Source organism: Rhinolophus sinicus, chromosome 5 (assembly GCF_057876585.1).
Source record: "Rhinolophus sinicus isolate RSI-liver-muscle chromosome 5, RSI-T2T, whole genome shotgun sequence".
In the NCBI taxonomy this organism is placed as follows: domain Eukaryota; kingdom Metazoa; phylum Chordata; class Mammalia; order Chiroptera; family Rhinolophidae; genus Rhinolophus; species Rhinolophus sinicus.
The window spans coordinates 20917754-20932998 of NC_142505.1; the positions used below are offsets into that span (position 1 = coordinate 20917754).

Here is a 15245-nt window from a genome sequence, read left to right on the forward strand (position 1 = left end):
CATTTTTAATGGCTGAATAACAAGGAATATATAATCTTAAATATATATTGATGAGTAAATTTGGGAACCAGTAGTAGAATAAAACAAAAACATAAAGAAAAAAAAACCTTGGCATCCAGATACCAATGTTTGTATTCATAATAACCAATTACTTCTAAGGTTACAAGAGAATGAAATAAATAATAACAGTCACGAAGATGCTCTAAATATATGGCTAGGAGTCAATGCATTAAATGTGAATACAGAGCTTTCATATCTTTGTCCAACTTTGAAACGCCCTGGTTAAAGGTTAAGTTAATTAATCAAGTTGACTGAATTAGTAACAGGAGATCAATAAGAAGGAGTTTGTGATTTTTTCCGTTTACAGATGATAGCTTATTATTAATTTAGTATGCTTATGAAGATTAGAAGCAGATGGCCCAAGGTAAATTCCAATGAGGATTACATATTTGTAATCAGAAGATCCAGGCTTGAGTCCCAGTTCTGCCATAGAGTGACCTCAGGCAAGTCATTTAACCCAAGCCTCAACTTTCTTAACAAGGAATGAGGATCACATGAGATAATTATGTAAAAAGTATTTTATAAAATGTAAAGCATTTTTCAAAAGTTAGCCATCAATATCACAAATGACGAGAACATAAATATTTATCATTTGGTCTCTGCAGGCCAATAAAATGAGGTAAGAACTCTATTCACAATGGGGAGGAGTTGACTGAGTACATATTTTATTTCCATAGGAATTCTACTATGAAAGACTCCACTGTTATTTTTCAATTTACTAATTTATCAAATCAATGCTTATATACTACTAAATGTCAGATAAAGTCTTAAGCACTTTACAAACAACTTATTTTAACTTCCTAACACGGTTATGAGGTAGGCACTATTATTATCCGCATTTTACAGATGAGGAAACTGAAGCACTGAGTTTAGAACTTACCTAAGTTCATATAGCTAGTTAGTGGTAGAGCTGGAATTCATGCACAGGCTATCTAGTTCCAGAATCATGGGCTCAATTGCTATACACACATACTGCATTGATATTGCAGGTTCAGTTACGGTCCACTATGATAAAGTGAATACTGCAATGCAGCAGTCATACATTTTTTTGGTTTCCCAGTACGTACAGTTATGTTTACACTGTACTGTAGCCTATTAAGTGTGTAACATCATTATGTCTAAAAAATATACATAATTAAAAAAACAGTTTACTGCTAAAAAATGCTACCCACCATCTGAGCCTTCAGCGAATCATAATCTTTTTGCTGGTGGAGGGTCTTGCATCAATGTTCATGGCTGCTGACTGATCAGGGTAGTGGTTGCTGAAGGTCGGGGTGGCTGTAGCAATTTCTCAAAATAAGATAACAATGAAGTTTGTCGCATCCATTGACTCTTCCTTTCCTGAAAGATTTCTCTGTAGTACGTGATACTCTTTAATGATAGTATTTTACCCACAGAACTTTTTTCAAAGTTGGAGTCAGTCTTCTCTAACCCTGCCATTGCTTTATCAGCTAAGTTTATTCAATAGTCTAAATCCTTTATTGTCATTTCAACAATCTTCCCAGCATCTTTACCAGGAGTAGATTCTATCTCAAGTAACCATTTTCTTTGCTCATCCATAAGAAGCAACTACTCACCTATTAAAGTTTCATCATGAGATTGCAGCCATTCTTCAGATTCCATTTCTAATACTACTTCTCTTGCTATTTCCACCACCTCCGCAGTTACTTTCTCCACTGAAGTCTTGATCCCTCAAAGTAACCCATGAGGGTGGGAATCAACTTTTTCCAAACCCTCATTGATTTTGATATTTGGACATCTTCCCACGAATCACAAGTGTTCTTAATGGCACCCAGAATGGTGAATCCTTTCCAGAAGTTTGCAATTTTGCCCAGATTGAGCAGAGGAATCACTATCTATGGCAGCTATAGCCTTGTGAGATGTATTTCTTAAATAATAAGACTTGCAAGCTGAAATCACTCCTTGATCCATGGGCTACAGAAAGGACGTTGTGTTAACAGGCATGAAGACAACATGAATGTCCTTGTACATCTCATCAGAGCTATTGGGTGACCAGGTGCTTTGTCAGTGAGCAATCCTAGTTTGAAATGAATCATTTTCACTGAGTAGTAGGTCTCAACAGTAGGCTTAAAATATTCAGTAAACCATATTATAAACCGCTGTTCTGTCATCCAGGCTTTGTTGTTCTATTTCTAGAGCACAGGCAGAGTAGATTTAGCATAATTCTTAAGGGCTTTAGGATTTTCAGATGGTAAATGAGCACTGACTTCAACTTAAAAGTCACCAGCTGCATTAGCCCCTAACAAGAGAGTCATCCTGTCCACTGAAGCTTTGACGCCAGACGTTGACTTTTCCTGTCTAGCTATGAAAGTCCTAGATGGCATCTTCTTCCAGTATGAGGCTGTTTTGTCTCCATTGAAAATCTGTTGTTTAGTGTAGCCACCTTCAGTAATTATCTTAGCTACATCTCCTGGAAAACTCGCTGCAGCATCTACATCAGAACTCGCTACTTCACCTTACACTTCAATGTTATGGAGGTAGCTTTTCTCCTTAAACCTCATGAACCAAACTCTGCTGGCTTCAAACTTTTCTTTTGCAGCTTACTCACCTCTCTCAGCCTTCATACAATTGAAGAGAGGGTCTTGCTCTAGATTAGGCTTTGGCTTAAGGGAATGTTGTGGCTAGTTTGATCTTCTATCCAGACCACTGAAACTTTCTTCACAGCAGCAAGAAGGCAGCACTTTCTTATCATCCATATATTCACTGAAGCAGCACTTTTAATTTCCTTCAAGAACTTTTCTTTTGCATTTACAACTTGGCTAACTGGTGCTGGAGGCTTAGCTTTCAGCCTGTCTCAGCTTTCAATATGCCTTCCTCCCTAAGCTTAATCATTTCTAGCTTTTGATTTAAAGTGAGAGACCTGTGACTCTTCCTGTCACTTGAACACTTAGAGGACATTGCAGGATTATTAATTGGCCTAATTTCAATATTGTGTCCATGGGAATTGGGAGGTGTGAGGAGAAGGAGAGAGACAGTGGAATAGCTGATTGGTGGAGTAGTCAGAACACACACATTTGTGGTTCATGATACCCCAAAACAATTACAATAGTAACATCAAAGATCACTAATCACAGATCACCATAGCAATAATAATAATAATAAAAGTTTGAAATATTGAAATAATAATAATTACCAAAATGTGACACAGAGACATGAAGTGAGCAAATGCTGTTGGAAAAATGGAGTCTGGACGTTTCAATTGGTAAAAATACACAATATCTGAAAAGTGTAATAAAGCAAAATGCAATAAAATGAAGTTTGCCTGAAAAAGGTTATTTCACTATAAGGTAATTCTGTTGCACAAATTTCAAGTATGGTGTTATGAAGAGCTCGTAGCCCATATCATAAGAAATCAATTATGTTGAAAATGATAGGAAATTACCGTCTGGCATTTTCTGTATCAGGTCATATTTACATTGCTTAGGAAAAACTTTTTTCTAGAATTATTGATCAGTAGTTAAAAACTTAAATCACTACTGAATATAGGGTTGAAATGGTAATTTATATGTTATATATAGTTTATTATATTTTTAAAAAGAATCAAAAACTAAAATCATAGTTATTTATTGTGTACAGCTTATTCTAATTTCAAGTTGTAGAATCTTTATTTTGCGTAACTGAATATTTCATTAAATCTATAGTAAGAAAGCAGTTATAAATATTGCTATGTAAAATGACAGTGAAGTATTTGTAATATATTGATGAAATAAAGAGCAGGAAGCAAATGAGCACTATGTCAACAGATAATTTTTAAGGTCTGTGCTTATCTAAAGTGCTGCCATCTCCCACTGCTCTAGCCCGGCTGCTTGCTATAACTGGAGACATTAAATAGAACTGGGAGAACGGATTAAATTCCGCCATGAAAATAAGCATGTGCTCATTTGTCCTGAGCCTTTAAAAAGTCAGGATTGGCTTAAAGAATTTTAAGCAACAGTACAAATAGATATCAAGACCTGAACCTAAAAGAAAGTTAGCATACCTGGCTGCTATTTTCTACACCACATTTGCTTGTTTTTGATGGAAAAACAGTCGTGGCAAAACAACTGTTTATTACAGACAGATGCTCGGATTCTTTTCAATGATAGAATCATAAGAGCAGGTGGGAGATGTAGGAGAAGAGGACAATTAAATATGTGATACAGAATCAGTACATAATCCTGTGAGATAGCCAAAATGGTAAGGAAGTGGTAATTCCGAAATTTATTTTCAAAGTTAGTTTAATCAGAATTGTTTAGAGTTTAGGGATAATGAGTTTTGCCTGAGTCATAGACTGGTCTTGGCCCTTGGCTACAAGATACTTAAAAAAAAAAAAAAAAAAAATATATATATATATATATATATATATATATATATATATATATTATGGGGGAATTAAAGGAAAGGAAATTAAAAAGAAGTTAACATGTCAATTGTAGACTTTTCAGTTATATGATTATGAGTTTTGGACTTCACCATTCCCTAATGGAAGAATGTACCAAAAAGTTACTCTATATCTATTTACTTATTTAAGAATCCCAATATAAGAGACTCATTATAAGGCAGCCTTATTCATAAGGGGTATAACTCTGAAGGCAATTTAGTGAGCCCTGTATTTTGGCTTAAAAACAATGATCTGACTTTGGTTTCTTTAACAGAAAATAAGCACTTCTACACAATTGAGAAAGCTATATATTGGGATTTCTTAGAAAAGATTATTGCTATTCCACTGAAGAGTCAATATGAGAAACCCAGTTGATACTTTATACATTTTTCATGTATTTGATGATGTGAAAGGTAGCCACTTGGTCCATCTTTTATAAACTGAGTAAAGGTGATCATCTTATTTGGATTTGGACTTTTCAGTACAAGTTCACAGCTATCTAAATTCATAAGAGATGAAGCCGGGAGATGACAGAGGTGAATTGAAGAATTTATTCGAAGGAGCAAAGTCAGCATATATAAATGTGAGTGAATCAAAAAAGCAGAATAGAGATAGGGAAAGAAACTGGCTTCATTCAGTTGCAAGAACATAAAAGATAGTATCTCCTATTCTCTTTCCCAATTCTATCAAACAAATCCAAAGTATTCTTGAGGCATTGCTTGTATTGAGGACTATTTATTCACCAAGGAGTCAGATTAAGAAGGCTCTAACCTATCTCCTGCTTTCAAAAGTTCTGTTTACCCTAAACTAGAAAAGCATGGCAACAATGGCCTTCTTCAGTCATGTACTGAACAATCAAAGGCTAAGATGATGCATTAGCTCTACTTCTCTCAACTTCTGGGAGCATAATGCTGGTTGATTAAAAAACACCAAAATCAGGTTATTTTCACATATGATCTTAGTAAAAAAAAAAAATAAAAAATTCTCCACCTTATTGTTTTTGGTACTCCCTCTTATAGACACAGGTTTCTAGGGAAAATAAATAAATAATTTATCTATATTTTTACCTGCATTTCCAGTGAATAATATCAACTTATGTTTATTAAGAGCCTACTATATGACAAGCATTATGCTAAATGCTTTACATATATTATCTCAGTTAACCCCTACAACAACTTTATGAGGCTGATACTACCGTGTTTCCCCGAAAATAAGACCAGGTCTTACATTAAGGTTTGTTCCAAAAGACGCATTAGGCCTTATGTTCAGAGGATGTCATCCTGAAAAATCATGCTAGGGTTTATTTTCCAGTTAGGTCTTATTTTCAGGGAAACATGGTTTTATAATCTCCATTTTAAGACGAGGTATGTGCGATTTGCAAAGGGTAAGTGACTTGTCTGAGGTCTAACATCTAGTAAATAACACAGCCAACCTTCGAACTCAAAGAACCTGACTCTAGAGACTGCTTTTTTAACCACTATGACAACTTCATTCTTTTCCTAATATACATTTCAACAAAAGTTTCCTTCCCAGATTATTCACAGATAGGTCACAGTTACAGAAACACATTCTAATTCTCTTAACCTTTCTCCAGGCCAAAAACTAAAGGATGTTAAGAGAACAAGCAAACAAACAAAAAGTCTTAATCTAATAATACCAAAATTATAGTAAAATTTATATCAAATATCGAATTCACATGATAAAAATGTACTGAGAGTTTGGTAGCTATACAGATTATTTGGCAGTTAGGAACACGGTGCAAGAGTACATATATATTTGCAAATGTGGTTTTCCAGAGAACTGGTACAATAGATTTGTATTCAGTTTCACTCCATTACTCTAAGATCAAATGTTGCCTGATGATCTAGTCTGTAAACTAATGTGCTAATCCTTATTACAGACCACATTCCCAGAATTTGGATCCTAATGAATATGAGAAGCAAAACACTTGCTCAAATAGATGTTAATCCCGATACATCTGTCAAATGACTACTGCAAATGTATTTTGTAAAAGTCAAGTGTGCTGCTTGGTCACTAGTCCTCTAAAGGGGAATATCAAGTGGCAAATAAAGAGCGTCTACCAGAGATTGCCATCTTTCAACATATATATTAGAATTAAAAGGTGAACGTCTTCCTCATTTTTTATAGGTGCAAATGTGGGGGAAAAAAATTCAACAATAGATTAGACCCCTGCTGATGCACAGGTATAGAAAGAGAAGAGTATTTGGACTCTGGAATTAGACATCTTCATCTAATCACTGCCCCAGCACTTAGCAGCTGATTGACCTTGGGCTAGATACATAGCCTGATCTGTTTCTTCCATATGTCAAATAGTGATGCCTTTTTTCAAGGGGTTGCTGTGCAACTTTAAATATTATATGAAAAGGATCTACCCAATCCTTGGTCTATGGCAGGGACTCAATATATGATTGCTATTTGTGGGCTAGTTATTAGAAACATCATAGTGCATGTTGAAATAAGAGCCCTTTGTTGGAGGGTATCTACTAGACCAAATTTATATTCAATGTATCAATCATCAGTTGGCAATTTCTACTCATATGTTTATCATCATGTAGAAAAGAAATCAATTTATTTGATAAATTACTATAGGATAAATTGTGTTATTTCTGTTTATAGATTGGAGAAATTAGAGTAATGTGATTTCAGTCATTTGGCCATATATTGAAGAGTACTGAAATTTCAGGAATGGTCCTTCTAGAGATACAGGTTACAAAGAACTGTGACAGCTTCCGTCTTATCATTAGTGTATCTATTAGAATAATCCCAGGGGCTTACCACAATACCTACAGCTTCTTCACACTGCATATCTGTTACTTGTCGGTGGGGGGTTGGGAGGAAAGCCTTTGCTAAGAGTAGTCACTTAGGGATCTAGGCTGAGAGAGTAGCAAACCAGTATTTTAAACATTATCGATCACGGTGCAACAGAGAAAGAGAGAACTCTTGAGGGTGTTGTACTGGATGCAGGTGCATGCTCGAAGAGGTGGCATTCATCACTTTCACTCACAACTCACTCCCCCCACCCCACCACAAGAGTTATCAAATGTGTGAGTCTACTTTGTAACAGGAAAGCAGAAAACTGGACAATTTTTCTGAACGGTATTAATGACTATCCCAGTTAGGAACGAGAATTCTAGCAATTGCAGGGCTCAAATTTAGCAATATGGTATTGCTCCCTTTTTATCTCCCTGGAAAATAACAGGCAACTCCATACCACAATGGGTAAATACCCAAATGACATTTGGTACCCACAGAAATTGTTGCATATCTACAGGTATATCCTATATACAATAATAAGCAGTCTCCTAAAATATATAGCTAAAAAAAAAAAATCCATTCATATCATGGGCCCAAAAATCATAGGAGCATCACAGTATTAGGAGTGAACTATTTACTTTTTATTGGTATTATAACGAGATAGAAAAGTGTAGGCCAAGCCATCACTGGTTGGAGTACATTATTTGTGTCCAAGAAAAACTACAATGACTCTATATAACTTATAAGATAGATGAACTTAAACAAGCTATAATATTTAAGTTCAAATTATACATCAGCTTTGTCAGCAAAATCTATAACTTATGTATAATGTTAAAAGACATGGATGACATTAAAGCTGGGTTCAATGAAATCGATAACTATTGGGTTAGACATGTGAACCTGTGGAAGCAAGCGTAATTTCCAGGCCAAAAAAAAAAAAAAAAAAAAATTGAAAGATTAATAAAAGAAGTAGAAGAAAAGTAACAGGAAACAGTAGGTCATAACCAAAGTTATACTACTATACCAATGGAGATAAAACCAATAAAACTCTGATTCCTCAAGTGGAGAAAACTTAGTCAGCAGTCCTCTCTCTGGGCTGCATATTAGATGCATCTGAGGAACTGAAAAATGCTGAAGCCTGGCCCTACTCCAAGAGATTCTGATTTAATTGATCCAGTAAGATGGAGCCCAGGCACTGCCATGTTTTTGTTGTTATTGCTTTGTAAAGCAGTCTAATGCACATCCAGGCTGAAGAAATGCTAAAATAAGTCATGCAATAATAATCTATCAAGCTAAAAAATAAACTTGCAAATGATGAGCTCTGCAGACATACACCTATTAAATACAAAAGAAACATTTGTGCCAATGGGAAAAGAATTGTATTCCATGCATCTACACTTCAAAAAACAGCCATCTAGCACATGTTCATGTCTATTTTCTCAGAGTAATTAACAGAGTAATACGTGTTTTAAATATATACTTTTAAGAGAATAAAAGTTTCTTCAAAAAGGAGGGGGGGACTTCAGTTTTCTTTACAGTTACTGATGTTATAGTAAATGAAAAAACAAAATGTTATGAATAAGCCAAAATAAATTACAAATATGCAATCTAAATATTACCTTCAACTGTTTTCTAAAGTACATCCCAGTATATCTATGAGTAGTTTTATTTATTGGGAAAAAAAAACCCTTCTATATGAATAGACAGTGAAAGAGTTCTGTGGTGCTTTCAACAATAAAATTAATAAGTCAGTGGTCCCATAAACATGTCAACCAGGGGGAACTGACTATTCAAAAAACAAAAAACAAATAGACAAACATGAACTAAAAGAGAAGAGTTAAAATTTTTATAATCTAAAACTAAAAATATTTCATTTTCTCATAAATGCATATAATGTCTTTCTAGGAGAGCTTATTTATCTCCCACCTTAACATATCCTGTAAAATATATACAGTCCATATTCAGTGAAAATTCTGCAATATTATTTACTCACTTGTTAAACTAAGCTTATACAAATTAGGGGAAAAGGATGTTGAAATAATGTATGAAGTAAGATTTAGTAAGCGTAAGCCAGTAACAGTGATATATGCCTATCATTCTTTGTCTAGTTTTAGAGAACGAGATCAGACAACTTGTGCAATGTGCATCCCTTCTCCACCTCGTCTAAAAAAAATCTTTAAGAAAGTCTACATTATCTACTATATATTATTTTTTGTGTCAGTGATTTTTTATGAGGGCAGCGTTTGTGGATTTAATATCCGGACTGATGTGGAACAGTGTAGGACAGCATTTGAGGATTTAGGAGCTGCAGTGCAGAGAGGACCACAAGGATAACATCCCTGGAAGTGTAGGCAATAGAACCGTAGGTTGGAGTCAACACTATCTCCGTCTCCAAGGGCAGAAAAATCTCATCTGTTCCTGGGGGATACATAATTTGGAATTATCCATTTTCAACCAATTTCTCATATGCATCATTTTAAACCATTTTTCTATCTTGGTTGTCAATATTTCCTGAGTCAACCTCCTTGGTTTCTGTTTCTTGAGCAGACTGGGACAAGGAGGGCTCAATCATCTGTTAGTCTCCCTCCCTGGCATGTCCTTAGTGAGCAGAAGCATGGAATCAGAGCACAGTGAGACAGTCTGGCACGTGCCAACTGAGCTGAGGTAAAAGGGAACTAAAATATCAGCCCTGAATGAAGAGACCCACAGAAGAAGGCACCCCTATACCATCACCAAAAGAACACGTAAAGGTAAAGAAAGAGACAAGAAGAAAAGGGTAAGGGACAAGAAGAGAGCCTGTAGGTAGGTACCCTGAATGACAGTAGAGGAGAGAGCCTGCCCCAGAGCCTGTGGGCACCCATGGAGTTATCCACCCAGAGCACCTGGAGAGTTGGGAAAGTGGGGGAAGGAAGTGGGGGACACAAACACTTTCTGCTCTCATCCTTTCATTAGGGGAAGGCTTAATTTAAGCAGCCCTACATTCTTGGTCTTTGCAAGAATTTCTCGGTTTGCTGTAATGCTTTCAAAAGGTTAAAAATGTATGGCTACTGATTCTTGAGTTTGGCTTTGTTTTGCATCAGATGTTTTCCTTATCCTAGGAATTAACAGTATGCTCACCGATACCAGACTACTCAAATTAATTCCAACAGAACTCAAATCCTGTAAATAATACTAGTTCAGACAATTTTAAAATACACTTTGACTTTTTACTTATATTTAAACAAAATTTCTTAAGAACACCCCACTCTTTATCACATTGTCAAGTATCTAAGATTCTAAGGTCTGCTTCTTGAGAAGCTGGACGGGTTCCCCATCCTTTAGAATAGGGGAGGGGGCATAGGAGGGAAAACACTCCTTCCTGTCTTCCATGGTTGGCAGCAGAAGAGCAAAAGAACACATTCAAAATGTCAGAGCAGAGAGGTGTGGCACATTAAGATGAATGGCTCACAACTACCATGAAATGAATGTAAGTGATGTAATTCCACACTTACATATTTTTACTAAAACAGCCTTCCCTTCCAGCTGCTTTCAACCAGAATAGAATAAAGATACTGTTTATGCCAAAGATAGAATAAAAGCCCATTTTAAAGTACCTAAAATTCCCACAGATTTACTTACACTGTAGATTAATGGCACATCTTAAATATACATACACTTATACATTTGAATATATATACCTCTCACTATAAAATAGAAACCATCCAAATTGAATAAAAGGCATGCACATTTCTGACATCAGATTTCTAATGAAAGTGTGCTTTCCAGATGAAAAGTTTTAATATTAGAATATAGATACGTACAAGTAATTGAATTAATTTATATGATTAAACCAAACCCATGGAAAAAGGTCCATTGTACCTATTCTCATCAATCTAAGAGTTCAGTCTGTTCATTAATTTAGTGTGTGACTTAAAAGTTTAAAAAGAGTCGAAAAGATACTGAAGGAGTTAGTATAATGAAATATTCTGTTTGAAATTTGAAAATCTGGTTGCATTCCATAATTAATTTTCCCTGTGAGCTAGGCCTACAACTTAAGAGCCTTCTCAAGAGAATTAAAAAAATTACCAAGTGATAACCTTAAAATTATTTCAGAAGGCAATTATGTAAAGTCCTCAGTTGATTTATAATATATTGCCATTAGAAAAATAAAATTTAAAAGTACTCCACGGCTATTTTTATATCCAGACTTCCTCTGAAAAACTGTTTTAAAAATACAAATATTTGAGTTTAAGCAAAGAGTACGTACTATTTTGTTTATATAAATATAAAAGTAAATAATTATATATCTTTTAGGATCTGAGACAAAAAGGCTACAATTAAAAACGAATGCAGGAACAAAGTTTTGATGCTATTGTACCTACCTTTAATGTGATACTATAATGCCCAACAAATGTTGCATTTATCCATGATCTTGAATGGGGATCACCCAGGAATTCTATGTGATACTGTTCAACATTTCCATCCAGGTCATAGGTCACGTATTTCCCTTTAGAAGGATCAGGGCAAAGTATCCCTGGCCAACTTTCAAAAGAAAATATTTTTAATTATTTTGATGATTTAAAAAAGGCAGACATCAATACATCTGTCACAATCATATATCAAACTTTGTTCTTTCAATTTTAATAACTTATTCACAAAACTTAAACATTCATACCTATATCTTTTAAAAGTAGGATATTCATCTCATACAAGTAATCAGTTGTATGTTGGTAGATATAGAAAGCTTTGAAATAGTCACAGATTTAAGATCTACATAACATACAAGGAAAAAGAATTATAAGACAAAAGAGCGATCTCCAGGGTCTGTAAGAGACATTTATGTACTGATAAGAGAAAAAAGATTCATCAGATTCATGGCAGGGTTGAATCAATTCTAACTAATGATTAATTACTAAAATGTTAACCCACTGACAGGACTACTCACAGGCTGGGAGACAGCGGGCACTTCCTGAACCAGGGCTGCCAGAGGAATACTGGTGGCTCAGGCTGTGATAACACTGGACATTCTAACTACTATGGGCAAAGCAGAAATAGAACTCAGCAGTTCTACGTTGTCCCTTTGCCTCTATAAGCTCCACTGGCAGGTGACCAAATTGCTAAAAATGTTCAAAGCTGGAAATAAAGTTTATCCTTTACTAAAAATAAATCTTTAGGGGTGTGTTTTACATGACATGAACCTCCAAAAATTACTTGATATGCTTCATTTTTCCTTTTGGCAATTAAGTTTTAACAATTTTAGCAATCTTTCTCGACTCTAACCTACTCTTCAGAGAATAAAGCAGGGAGAAAAGGCAGTAAATAAGGTCAGGAGGCTATGACTAAGTAATGTACAGGAGAAATATGACTGACTTTTACAGATCATGACCCAAAATATGCATATCTAATATACCCAAACATTCAAAAATCTGTACAACTGTCAAATTCTACTTCAGTCTGCAGCACTGCAGAGTGAACACATGGTGAGGTTCAAATCAGAAGACACAGACTCTAGTTTTGCCTTCTAACAGACAAGAGGTTTCAAGCAGGTAATGAGGCCTCACTAACTAGGCCTTGGTTCCTCACTATACTGTTAAAAAATTCAAACAAACATGTTTTACACATTTTTGGTTCTTTTTGCAAATTAAAATATAAAGTGTCACTATAGACTGAATTGTGTATCCCCCTACACCACCCAATTCACATGTAGAAATTCTAACCTGTAGTACCTCAGAACGTGACTATTTGGAAATAGCGTCTTTAAGGAAGTAACTAAGTTAAAAGGTGGACCTTGATCCAATATGACTGGTCTCCTTACCAAAAGAGAAGAGTAGGACACAGACATGCACACAGGGAAGGCCGTGTGAAGACACAAGGAGAGAGAGCCATCTACAAGGCTAGGAGAAGGCCTCAGAATAAATGAACCTTGCCGAAACCTTGGTCTTACTTAGACTTTGAGCACCCAGAACTGTGAGAAAACAAATTTCTGTTATTTTTCATCCACGCAGTCTGGGATACTTTGTTACGTCAGGCCTAGCAAATGATACAACCGTATAGGGTTGATAACTGGTATAACTGAAAGAATGAGACAAAAACATTTTTGCCTCATTTAGGTAATTATTTCAAAACTAGACAAATTATATAGATAATTTCAAAACCTAAAGGAACATGCAGTCTACAAAGAATCTAAAATCACAAAAGTAGAAAAATCTATAAATTGTTTGGATTTGAGGACTACAGATTGTTGATATTAGCAACTGATATTAGAGTTATGAAGTCATAAATACAGAAATGTATCTAACGCAGCCAACTATTAAAAAAAGTTTACAGATCATGAATCAATCACACAATGTAAACTAATGAAAATAGTTCATGGTTAGTATTACTAATGCAATACTGGGTCCAAGAGTACTCTGTTTAAATGACTATCCCATGACATATAAATAAAAATTGAGGTGACTCTTAAAAATAATTAGGTGCCAATAAAAGGAAAAAAGATTATGTTCATTATTTAAAACATGTTATAGAAAATATTGCATGTTGATTTAAAGATGAATGATGAAAAGTATTCTCAAATGTCAAAATGACTGGAGTACTACTGTATTTCTTCAGGCAGTGCAAAGGAATTGTCTGACTCCTCATCTGCACATCTCGGCTAAAACGGAATGTACCTAATGGTAGGAAAAGCTGAGCAGAGGCAACAGATGTAGAAAACATGATTACTTCCCTCCAGCTGCTCTATCCATCATCTTCTCTGACTCGCTGATTGAAAAAAGCTGATGTCCATTTTTGCCCTCACTCTGACCTCAATTTGAGTTCCAAAACTGTCAATGATGGTAGCGCATTGTACACTTCTACTTCCCAATTTTTCACTCTCATATTGATGAGAAATTCTGAAGCGTTGTCTGGGGGCTTAAAGGTGGAGAGGGTGAATAAGAGTAGGCAACTCAAAGGAAGGGTATCAGAATTACAAGGAAAGTGTATGATCAATTTCAGAATCTGTGGGTGGTAGGAGGTAAAATGTACAAATACAATAATGTCAAATAGATACCAGGTATGAGAATCCCCTTTAAAGGGGAAGGGACATTTGGACAGGACAAGTAATAACTTGAAGGGAAGTGCAAATATATCGTGAAGAAACTGATGTCCTATACATTTCTTATCCAGTGGAAATTATTTTTTAATATGATAGCTATTACCATCAATAGACATTGAAGCTTAAGCATGGATTTATTTATAACCAATGAGAAGTATACGACTGTTATTATCAAACTGTGACTTAGATGTTTAAGAGGAGAGCAAATTTTATTCATTCCTAATCTGTGGAAAACAAAATGAATGAGCTGAAATCACCACCAACTGTATCTGCCAAGAAATCTCTGGGCTGCTTCTAACAGCAGGGGCTACTGGAAAGAAGAAATTTCACACACACAGACATTATAAGTATTACTCCATAGGCAAAGTAATGCAAATAAAAAGTAACCACGTAATATTCTATAATACTGAAAGTATCTAGTAGAAATCTCAATTTATAAATTTATATACTACTATCTAAAAAGTATCACTCGACTGGTTTAACTGAAAGGCATATTTTATTACTTAACAGTTTTACTACAGTATATTAGAATGCAAATAAATTTTCTATAAATTAATTTTCTGATTCACGAGAAAGCTTTGTATTCTGTGTAAATACTGTGTTTCCACAAAAATAAGACCTAGCCAGACAATCAGCTCTGACGCATCTTTTGAAGCAAAAAATAATATAAGACCCGGTCCTATATTATATTACATTATATAAGACCAGGTCTTATATTGTAGTAAAATAAGACCGGGTGTTATATTATATTATATTACATTATATAAGACCTGGTCTTATTTTACTATAAGACCAATATTTGCCCCAAAAGATGCCCCAGACAAGAGCTGATTGTCTGACTAGGTCTTATTTTTGGGGAAACACGGTGTGCCCAAGGTAGTACCCTAAATAGAACCTAGTTTCTGTTTGACAATGTATGTTCCTATACTAAATTATACATGCACCATTATTTCTTAC

General features: G+C 35.1%; 1 protein-coding gene across 5 annotated transcripts in view; it reads right to left on the bottom strand.

The window, feature by feature from the left end:
• The window catches only part of ZCWPW2 (zinc finger CW-type and PWWP domain containing 2), a 130559-nt gene that overhangs the window by 65825 nt on the left and 49489 nt on the right, over window positions 1-15245 (bottom strand). For all 5 annotated transcript variants that reach the window (XM_088798303.1, XM_088798302.1, XM_088798301.1 and 2 more), the window contains one exon: window positions 11578-11737. In XM_088798303.1, the coding sequence (XP_088654429.1) occupies window positions 11578-11737 (160 nt within the window). The remainder of the gene's footprint in view (window positions 1-11577; window positions 11738-15245) is intronic.